The sequence below is a fragment of the Zeus faber genome (genome assembly GCF_960531495.2).
Source record: "Zeus faber genome assembly, chromosome: 5".
Lineage (NCBI taxonomy): Eukaryota > Metazoa > Chordata > Actinopteri > Zeiformes > Zeidae > Zeus > Zeus faber.
The window spans coordinates 27,849,405-27,860,498 of record NC_137192.1 but is presented as its reverse complement, the minus strand read 5'-3'; the positions used below and the strand labels follow the sequence as shown (position 1 = coordinate 27,860,498).

The 11,094-nt window shown below is 45.3% G+C and overlaps 1 protein-coding gene across 8 annotated transcripts in view; it reads left to right on the top strand.

Moving 5' to 3' along the window:
* Nucleotides 1-5,776: 5,776 nt before the first annotated feature.
* The window catches only part of cast (calpastatin), a 37,180-nt gene continuing 31,862 nt past the window's right edge, over nt 5,777-11,094 (top strand). For 4 of the 8 annotated variants that reach the window (XM_080000859.1, XM_080000860.1, XM_080000858.1 and 1 more), the window contains exons 1-2: nt 6,253-6,427; nt 7,666-7,752. In XM_080000859.1, the coding sequence (XP_079856985.1) occupies nt 6,398-6,427; nt 7,666-7,752 (117 nt within the window). In that variant the 5' untranslated portion in view covers nt 6,253-6,397. Of the gene's footprint in view, nt 5,895-6,187; nt 6,428-7,665; nt 7,753-11,094 lie in introns of those variants that run through there. The other 4 variants (XM_080000851.1, XM_080000861.1, XM_080000855.1 and 1 more) reach the window with 3 other exon arrangements.

Sequence of the window (11,094 nt, the reverse complement as noted above, 5' to 3'; positions counted from 1 at the left end):
CCTGATCCTAACACTTACCCTAACCCCTAGCTCCTAACCCTAACCCTAACTCATAACGCCTAACTCCTAACCCTAACCCCTAACCCTCACCCTAACCCTATCCCTAATCCTAACCCTAGACCTAGCCCCCTAACCCTAATCCTAACCCTAACCCTAAACCCTCACCCTAAACCCTAACACTAACCCTAACCCTGACCCTAACCCTAACCCCCTAACCCTAACCCTAACCTTAACCCTAACCCTAACCTTAACCCTAACCCTAACCATAACCACTAACCCTTACCCCTAACCATAACTCTAACCGCTAACCCTAACCCTAACCTTAACAATATGAATTCAATAATTTTTTACCTGTTGGTCACCATTATTTCCATTTCCCTGACCCTAACACTAACCCTAACTCCTAACGCCTAATTCCGAACCCTAACCCCTAACCCTTAGCCTAACCCTAATCCTAACCATAACCCTGACCCTCACCCTAACCCTAACCCTAACCCTAACCCTAACCCTTACCCTAACCCTTACCCTAACCCCTAACCCTAACCCTAACTCCTAACGCCTAATTCCGAACCCTAACCCCTAACCCTTAGCCTAACCCTAATCCTAACCATAACCCTTAGCCTAACCCTAATCCTAACCATAACCCTGTCCCTAACCCTAACCCGTAACCCTCACCCTAACCCTAACCCTTGGCCTAACCCCTAACCCTAATCCTAACCATAACCCTGGCCCTCACCCTGACGTGTAACCCTCACCCTAACCCTGACCCTGACCCTAACCCTAGCCCATAACCCTAAACCTTACCCTGATCCTAACACTTACCCTAACCCCTAGCTCCTAACCCTAACCCTAACTCATAACGCCTAACTCCTAACCCTAACCCCTAACCCTTAGCCTAACCCTAATCCTTACCCTAACCCTAACCCTAATCCTAACCCTAGACCTAGCCCCCTAACCCTAACCTTGACCCTAACCCTAACACTAACCCCTAACTCTGACCCTAACCCTAACCCTAACAATATGAATTCAATTATTTTCAATGCTTTCTATTTCCATTTCCTTAAGCCTAATGCTACCCCTAACCCTAACCCTAACCCTAAATCCAACCCCTAACCCTAACCCTAACCCTAACCCTGACCCTCACCCTAACCCTGAGCCCTAACCCTAACCCCCTAACCCAAACCTTAGCCCCCTAACACTAACCCTAACACTAACCCTAGCACCTAACCCTCACCCTAACAATATGAATGCAATTATTTTTGACCTGTTGGTCCCCATTCTTTCCATTTCCCTAACCCTAACCCTTAACCCTTACCCCAACCCTAACCATAACCCTAACCCTAACCCCTAACCCTAACCCTAATCTTAACCCTAACCTAGACCCTAACCCAAACCCCTAACTCTCACCCTAACCCTAACCCTAACCCTAAGCCTAACCCTGACCCTAACCCTCACCCTAACACTAACCCCTAACCCTAACCGTAACCCCCAACCCTAACCCTAACCCCTAACCCTGACCACCTAACCCTAACCCTGACCTCTAACCCTTACCCTAACTCTGACCCCTAACCCCTTACCCTAACCCTTAACCCTAATCATCAGCTTTACCCTTAACCCTAATCCTAACCCCAACGCTAACCCCCAACCCTAACCCTAACCCTGACCCTGACCCCTAACCCTTACCCCTAACCCTGACCCCTAACCCCTAACCCCTAACCCTAAACCCTAATCCTCACCCTAACCCCTAACCCTAACCCTAACCCTAACGCTAACCCTAACCCCCAACCCTAACCCTAACCCTACCCCTAACCCTAACCCTAACCCAAACCCTAACCCCTAACTCTTCCCCTAACCCCTGGGCAACCTTTTTTTTTTGCTCTCATTAAGTGTTGAGTCTTGAGTCTCATTTAGTCTTGAGTCTAAGTCAATGAAAATCTATTTCATAATTTAATTTGATGAATAATTACAAAACGCACTATGTACTTTGTTTAATCATATCTAAATGACTGAAATACAGAATAGAATATTTGAAGTTAAAAAAAAAAGATTATGAATAAATAAATACTTTAATTATACTTTAAAAATACTTTAACGATTATTATTATTATTATTATTATTATTATTATTATTATTATTATTATTATTATTATTATTATTATTATAATAATTATTAATAAAAATAAAAATAATTAATAATATAATAATAAAATAATACAGAATAATAAAATAATAATATAATAATACAATATTTGGCAATATTTTGTAGTGAAGTGCCTCAACCTTAAATTAAGATCATTGATCATTGATATGTAGAATATAACATGACGCCTCTTGTAGAAGGAGCACATGATGGGTGGTGGGGCTCTTGCTCTCTCTATTTTTAGCTTCTGGAGGAAGTAAAGATGCTGCTGGGCTTTCTTTGCCAGTGATGCGGTGTTATTAGTCAAGGAGAGGTCCTCTGTGATGTATACACCCTGAAAATTGGTGCTGCTCACCTGTTTCACAGCAGTACCGTTGATGGTCAACTGGGGGTATTGGGTGTGGACTCTCCGGTCGACAATAACAATCTCCTTTGTTTTCCCGAAGGGCAGGAGAAGGGCAGGTGTACCTTGGAGGGCCCCGGTCTTTGTGTGTTGGTGCTCAATGTGTTGTTAATGATCCTTACTGACTGCGGTCTCTCCGTGAGAAAGTCTAGTGTCAAATTACAGAGTGAGGTGTTAAGGCCCAGCACGTCCAGTTTCGTTATCAGCTACTGAGGGATGATGGTCTTGGATGCTGAAGTGATATCTATGAACAGCATTCTCACATAAGAGCCTTTTGTGTCTCAAGGAGATGTTGAAGATGTCCGTTTGGACATCCTTGAGCTCCTCTGCACTCATCTTTCAACACGCGACCAGGTATGTTGTCCGGACCGGCAGCCTTGTACAGTGTATGTTTTGAGCATGGAGAGTGATTTCTTCTCGTTGGCTAGGGAAAGACACAAAACCTGGTCGTGGAGCGGGAGCGGTGTCTTCTGTGCAGGCGTGTTGTATTGTGCTTCAAAACGTGCAAAGAAGTTGTGAAGTGTTTCAGCAGAGAGATGTTGCCGTCAGAGGCCTGTGGCGGAGGTTGGTAGTCTGTGATGGCCTGGATCCCCGGCCACAGGGTCCGTGTGTTTCTGCTGTCTTTGAAACAATCTTTCTTGTGTGCAGACACTTGGCTTTCCTGACACCACGGGACAGGTTGGCTCTGGTTGTTCTCCGTTCGGCTGTGTCGCCAGCTCTGTTCCGGGTCCTCAGCGGTCTGTGAGCCCCGTCAGCCATGGCTTCTGATTAGCAGGAGTGGTGATGATCTAAGTGATCGTCAGGCCGTCGATGCATTTGGTGTTGTCGGCTGTCACAGTATCAGCAGTGCACTCCTGTACGTCAGTGTGTTGGTCCTATGTGGCTGCTTGCTTGAGCATTGCCCATTCATCATTCATTTACAAGTTATGGTGGTAAATCATTATTTGCATTCAAATATACTGAAAACTTTTTTTATTTTTATATAGCGAAGTAATCGACGGACGATTTGCTTGCAGGAATGACAGCTTCATGGCAAATTTAGGACCAAATTGGTTACATTCAAACCACTACATTTACAAAGAACAGGTCATGGCCGTCTTTTGTGTTATCTTGGTACACAGCTGACCGTATTCAACCAAGCTGTTTCAATCATCAAGAGCTCAGTGCTTCATAAAATGTCACCTGGTTTTGTAAGACGGTTCCAAATGTCACCCGGCGTCATCTGGATTGATTTCAGAAATGACAATTTGGGGGAAGCTGCTCGGTCACATTGTGGAGCACTATCTCCAGTCGGTAGCGCTCATATCACAGCGTGTGAAGGTCAACCACATTGTCCCTGAAAGTCACTAAGATATGTTGTTCTTCATTTCAAAGTTGTTGTTTTATTTCCAACATTTTGCTCCTATCATTGATTGGTAGCAGTCTTCTGTGCTGGAAAAAAATGGCCAAATGATAGATCAACATTTCAAAATTGTTTCAGAACTGATAAAGCCAGATAATTATTTATGGGGAACTCACGCCGCTGTCCTGTTTTGGCACTGAATCATCTCTGAATTTGTTTTTTTGAGGTTTTTTTTGTTCGTTATTCTTTTTTGTTTCCTTTGTTTGGCAGCGTAAGGATCTGAGCCACTTTGACAAGGAGCACATTGTGATGCTGGACGACTGGGTCAGAGCATCTCCAAAACCACAGGTCTTGTGGGGTGTTCCCGCTATGCAGTGGTTACTACCTACCAAAAGTGGTCCAAGGAAAGACAACCGGTGAACCGGTGACTACAATGAGTACGAAGAAGAAGGTGGCTTGGTCTGATGAATAACATTTTCTTCTACATCATGTTGATGGGTGGAGTTAGGGTCCAATCGGGTGGAGCATCTGTGGGATGTGCTGGAACAAGAAGCCTGATCCATTGGGGCCCCACCTCGCAACTTCCAGGACTTAAAGGATCTGCTGCTAATGTCTTGGTGCCAGATACCACAGGACACCTTCAGAGGTCTTGTGGAGTCCATGCCTTCACGGGTCACAGCTGTTTTGGTGGCACAAGGGGGATCTACAGAATATTAGTGGTTATTAGTGCTGGTTTTAATGTTGTGGCTGATCTGTGTATGATTTAGTCCAAAATGTCATACCTGTCTATGATCTTGTTAGGGATAAGGGAGATAACAGTGAAACAGTCACTATTTTACACTCTCTGGTGGTTGCGTCTGTAAATTAAATAAAGTTGACGTTTTACGGATGACTCATTTTGCTGGATGGGACCCCCTGGAACCTCTTGAAGGGCCCTCCCTGGGGTTCCCCAGACCCCATGGCGAGAACCACTGCACTGGCCGACTCATTTATCATCATCATTCCTGTTCTAGTTCTTGTTCTTGTTCTTCTAATTATTATTATTATTAGTAGTAGTATTATTGTTATTATTATTAGTATTATTTGTATTATTATTATCATTATCATCATAATTATTATTATTATTATTAGTAGTAGTATTATCATCATTACTATTATTATTATTATTGTTTTTATTATTATTATTATTATTATTATTATTATTATTATTATTATTACTATATTATTATTATGTGTTTTACATTTCTTATTCAAAAACAAAAGACAACGTGTAAAAATAACAATTCTGAAGACGTTCAAACCCAGCACCCTCCGCAGAGTCCCACCAGGTGGCAACGTGCTGCCATCCGCCTTTCTGTGGAATCTCTCCAGTTTGTGGCGATGAGTCACCAATTCCTGCAAGATGGGGGTGTGGGGTGTGTTCTGGCAAGTAAAAAAAACAAACAGAAGTAATAAACCCTTTATACATCTATTGGATGGCCCGTTTTTAGGGAGAGGGGGACTTTCTTTTACCCCAAATAAGCATGTTGAAATAGTTCTCCCTCTTATTATTCCCTTTGTCCTGTGCGTTTTTGGTTTTTTTTTTATCAAACAAAAACTTTTCTTTAGGCGTCTTTCAAAGCATCTAAACCTCTGTGAACATTTCCAGCCAAGACACCACGGCACCTATAATCCTTGTAGGCCTATTAAAAGTCATTAGAATAATGGCCCAACGCGCACACGCCGCGCACACGCACCCGAACGTCGTCGTTGGGTTCCTGGGTCCGAGCGCTGCCAAGTGCGTGCGTACGTGGAAACTATAGTTTCCGCAGCGGGAGGGGCTCTTCTTTGCGCTTCGGGGGCAAACCGAGGCGCAGATGCAGAGCTGCAGTTCGATTCCCCGCAGTGGGTCCAAGGAAATACAGTGAGACGCGCGTTTTTTGGTTGTTGTTGTTTGTTGGGGGGGGGACGTCGCCGCCGCGGAGATGCCACACACACGGAGAAAACACGGGCACAAGAAAGCACCGGAGGTGGGTTTCCCCTATTTGTGCACTTATTGAAATGTCTCCTCGGAGAACTTTGTGTTGTGGGCGGCTTTTGGGTTAATTTCCCTGTCTCTGATATGGCAATGCCGGTGTCTCACATGCCCTGGACGCATGTGAGCTCATCCGGTGTATGTGGACTTGCTTGGTTTTTTGGAACCCAAATGATCCATTGTTATCAGGGAGACGCGTTTGGGGAGGAGTTGCGCAGTGTTTCCTCCACAGCGTGACAAGAGTTACTGTACAGCGGCAATGCTGGGTTGTTCAGGGTTTGATGAAGAGGGAAGCAAATACCTGACATAGCGACTGTCGCAGTTGTGTCGGAGACCGCCTGTGGTTTTTCCTCACCGCCTCCTGTGTTTGAATCGGGCGGGGAGTGGCGCGTCGCTCTCGGGCGCGTCTCCCCAGAGGCAACGGGAGGTTTAGACTCGCGGCGCGTTGTAGCAGCTGGCTCGCAGGTCTCGCCCCTGCGGCTCTGCGCTCCCACCCCCATGGCCTACGCAGCGTTTTGGACCAGAACCGTGAGTACTTCGTGGCTTCGAGGCGCTTTTTTCGGGGTCCTCAGGTTGCGGGCTATGTGTCTTCTGGAAAACTTTTTGGGGGTTGGTTGTAGAGGCGGTTCAGACAGTGTGGCGAATAGAATGAATGGATGAGGATGAATATATAGAAATAACTTAAATTTTGCACAGACGAGTGGGTTTGTCCACATACTGTATGAGGGTGTGTGACTGTTTATTCAAACAAAAAAAATACGATAAGATTAAATAGTCTGAGCCCCACCCATTCTTTCTAATCCAGTTTAAGGAACATACAGTAATATCAACACTAAGAGTTTCCACTACATATCCGCTGGATATGTCACGGCCCACATCATTCACCTGACATTTCAACTTACTTAACTACTTTCAAACTGGTTTCACATTTGTTAAATAAGCCCCCCCACACACACACACACACACACACACACAATAAGTTGAGTCACTACTTCCTGATACTGAGACTTTATTACAACGATTAAAGTAATGACCGACAATGCTAAAATACATCGAGTATGTTCATAAGAGGCTTTGTTTTCGATTCCCATTGAAAAAAGAAATACTTATTTAGACAGTTATCGGCTATATGTGCATAGTTGATGCTGTAACAATGTAATATCTAGTGGTGGAAGAAGTACTCAGACCTTTTACCTCAGTGAAAGTACAACTACACAGACAAAATGACTCTAGTAAAAGTGAAAGTACCACACTGGCATTTCTAATTACAGTAAGTTAAAGTATATAAGTACTTGCATTTAAATGCACTTAAAGTATTACAACTAAAAGTAATTCATATAAATGCCCAGCGTGAAATACTTAACGGAGCCATTAATACTTCATATGTTACCGTAGCTACATGCAAATTTACAATAAAATAGAATAGGTGGTGCTACAGTAGTTTACAAATTTCAACAAATATGAATTGAAATGAATATTTTTTTTTTTACAAAAGTAACATGACTGTCAGAAAAGTAGGAGAGTAATACAGAGTAATGTAGATATTTGCTTTGAAGTGTAGCAGAGTAAATGTACTGAAGTACAATAATAAAGTACTTTCCAATACCCCCCTATATATAATATTCCTTTTAGTTGATTGAGCTTGTATATGTGTTTGCATATGTGTTTTTATATGTGTACATTGCTGTTGGTGTGTGTGTGTGTGTGTGTGTGTGTGTGTGTGTGTGTGTGTGTGTGTGTGTGTGTGTGTGTGTGTGTGTGTGTAGCATGGAGGAGGAGGTCCTACCTCCGCTGGATGCCACCAGAGTAGCAGACTAACAAACTACTCTTCTACTGTGTCGTCCTATGCCAAGGTACCGCCCTCACAGCTACACAGCATATCCATCATGCTATTAATGACCATATCAAAAAGAAAACAACCCCAAAAAAACAATGAAACAGCAGTTATAAAAGACAAATAACCCATAATAATCACAGCAAGAACTTCACAATAGACTCTAATCACCGAAGACTAGAAGGTGGCAAGTTCCAGGTCCAGAAAGCACAAATCCTGCCCTGTCATTCCTCCAGCCCTGCAGGGCTCCAGCTCTGACACCACTGAGCAAAGCCACAGGGTTGAATCGAAATCCTGGAGCGGAGCGTTGACTTTTTGGAAAATCTGCCCCTGCCTTCGCTGCGGGCAAGGCAGCAGGGTGTGTTTTTTTCCTCTCTTCTGTCTCCCACAGAAAAGGAAGCGGGTATTTGTATTTGCATTTGTATTTGTCTCCCTCTAGTGTCGTGTTATGTCACTTGTACTTGAGTCACGTTAGAGACGCCGCTGTCAGCAGATCCCCAAACCCTGAGGATGAGCGAGGCCACCTCTCTGCAAACACACTATCCACCAATATGTGTGTGTGTGTGTGTGTGTGTGTGTGTGTGTGTGTGTGTGTGTGTGTGTGTGTGTGTGTGTGTGTGAGGAATTTTGAGTTGCACCCAACACCACAGGAAGTGGATTAGAGGCCGAACGCAGCGGCTTCCAAATTGATGAAATAATGAATCAGAGCATAAATCCATACCTCAGCAGACTATGATGCTTACTCCCTTAGTTTGTCCACGCTTTAAAAGGAATGACATTGCAAACGACGTGATGCTGCTTGACATTGGATTCCATGGGTTGAGCGGCTGGACCGGTCAAAATAAAACCCGATACGCCTCTTTTAATTTGAAGCTGCGCTCGCTCCTCCGAGGGCGGGGCCGGGGGGGGGGGGGGGGGGGGGGTTGATCGAGGCTCATCGTGGATCTCATGAGGCTGAGTCAGCCGTGGCTGAGGTGACACCCGGGACCTAAATATAGTCGGGGATACCAGTTCAGCGAGGGAATCCAGTTACATTTTAAAAGCATACGTGAGTCAAATAAAGGCTGGCGCACGTGCACGCACGCACCCACATGTTGACATGAACACAACGTACCATGGTTGTTGTTGTGTTTATCTCTGCACCCAATATCACTCTGGAGACCAGAGGCTGGGTTTTTTTTTTTTTTTCCATCCTCATGTGATGAGTTCCACTGTGATGCTGCTGTACCTGGATGAAACGGCGACGGCATGTTATCCAGGCGGCAGGTTCAAGAAAGTGTCTTTGGGTCAAAGTCGTAATTCCTGTAAAGCCGCTTAGGATAACACAGCGAACCTAGCGAGTGCTGGAAAAGGAGGGGAGTGCTTGAAGGAGCCGCATCGCAGGTGCGTGAGAACACAGGCTCAGAACAGGGGCCGCTCGGGTCCCCAGGGGCGGTTTCAGGGATGCAGTGTGTTTTCTCAAGGGTTTCAACAGCTGGTTTTACAGGCTCGGTTGGCTCTCAGCACCCAAAGGTGTGGCCCCAAACGGGAGGGTGCTCCGACGAGCGACTCAAAGCCTGGAATGTGTGCGGGCATGTAAGAGGAGGCACTTGTCTTTACTGGTTTTTACTTTTAATTTTGTATGTTTGTTGTCGGTAGTGTGGAATAAAAGGGCGGCGATACTAAATCTGAGCCTGTCAAAAGAGGAATCATGACAATAATATCAACGCGACACACAGTTCCAACAGACACGCCCTTTTTTTTTTCCTCTTTCGACCCTCGCAAATAGAATTCTATGCGTATTGTTGGATGTCAGTGGTCACTGCAGCGTCCGAAAGCCCAGAGACAGACTGCATCGCTGAAGTTGTCGATCTGGCACGGACTTTCTTTTCTCGTTTTACTTTGACTTCATCTTTTGAAAACATTTTTTTTTTCTATTGCACCGGCATTTATTTACGTGGCCCTACTGACGCCTTGGTCATGTCTCACCGCTTGGCAGGTTGGGTGTCGTATTCCAGCTCCCCTCCACGGTCTTTCACAACCGCTGTCGTACGCCACTCAGGCCGGTGATTTTGTCACCACCTGACTAACAGTCTAACTGACAACACATGACCTCATCAATGAAATTTTGTTTTTCAAACATAGATATGAAGCCTTGCTACGGCAGCCCGATTGGCTTTTGGGCGACCGCACCTTTCTACTGTTCATTTTTCAACTACCAGAACAGAGACAAAGAGTTGACACGGCGAACGTTTAACCCCCCTGGCGGGCGCGTCCGCAGCATCCGCGTCGCTTTTGCAACGTTCAAATAATGTTTTTTTTTCCCCGATCCAAAGTGTGTCAGAAAACACATCAATGCCTCTTATTATTTGTTCAGTATAATGCACGAGGAGTTGGAGAGAAAAACAACTCGTTTTGTTGGTGCAAGGTAGGTGAAAGTTGAGGAAGGGAACACCACCCCCCCGGCTCTTGCACAACGTTGGTCATGACTTGTGGACGACCAGGAACACTCCCTGCTGCTCCTTCTTTTCACTGCTACAGTGGTTCCAGTGGAGTGTTCTGTGCTGGCAGGACCGTCTCCACCTCAAACTTACGTCATGCTGTGACGCGCAGAGCAAACAGCAGCTTGGCCGGACTCCTCACGCAGACAGACGCCCAGGGTGATTACACAAGCTGTGCTTTACTGCCGGGTCAGTTAGTGACTGAAGCTTTTATAAGGCTGTGAATTGGCTGGTTGGTCGGGTGTTTCTGACCACGGGCGTGTGGACGGTAAATCTATTGTTAAGACATCTTGGAAGAGTCTGGGACATCAGGTGGGCATCTACACTCAGCCCAGAGAGAGAGAGAGAGAGAGAGAGAGAGAGAGAGAGAGAGAGAGAGAGAGAGAGAGAGAGAGAGAGAGAACATGTGGAGACAAAAGGCGGAGGCACAAACTACAAATAAGGCACGTAACAAATAAATGAGTGAATTTAAAAGATAAAAAAAAAGTCAGTCGTGTCACAGTGGCAGAAACCTGATTACGAAGGAACCAAAAAACACCAAAAATAGAGGCAAACTGCTGGAAAATCACAGGTCAGTGAGATCGTAGACATCTCTCTTCAGAGACAACTAGGTACGCAGGGATCTGTTGATTCCTTCACCAGGTTTGAGACCGCTGTTCACTATGAAGACAGCTCCCTTTGTAGCCCAGACTTCCTCTTTTGTACAGCTTACCTCCTTGGAGAGAGAGAGAGAGAGAGAGCGAGAGAGAGAGTGAAACCACCAGAGTGTTACATCTGGTGGTTTCCAGTCCCTGCTTCCTGGACCTCGTCCCCACAATTTTTTCCTTGCTCTCTGGCCACTCCCAGCGCTCTGTTTTCTCCTCCCTCGACCCCCACCCTCT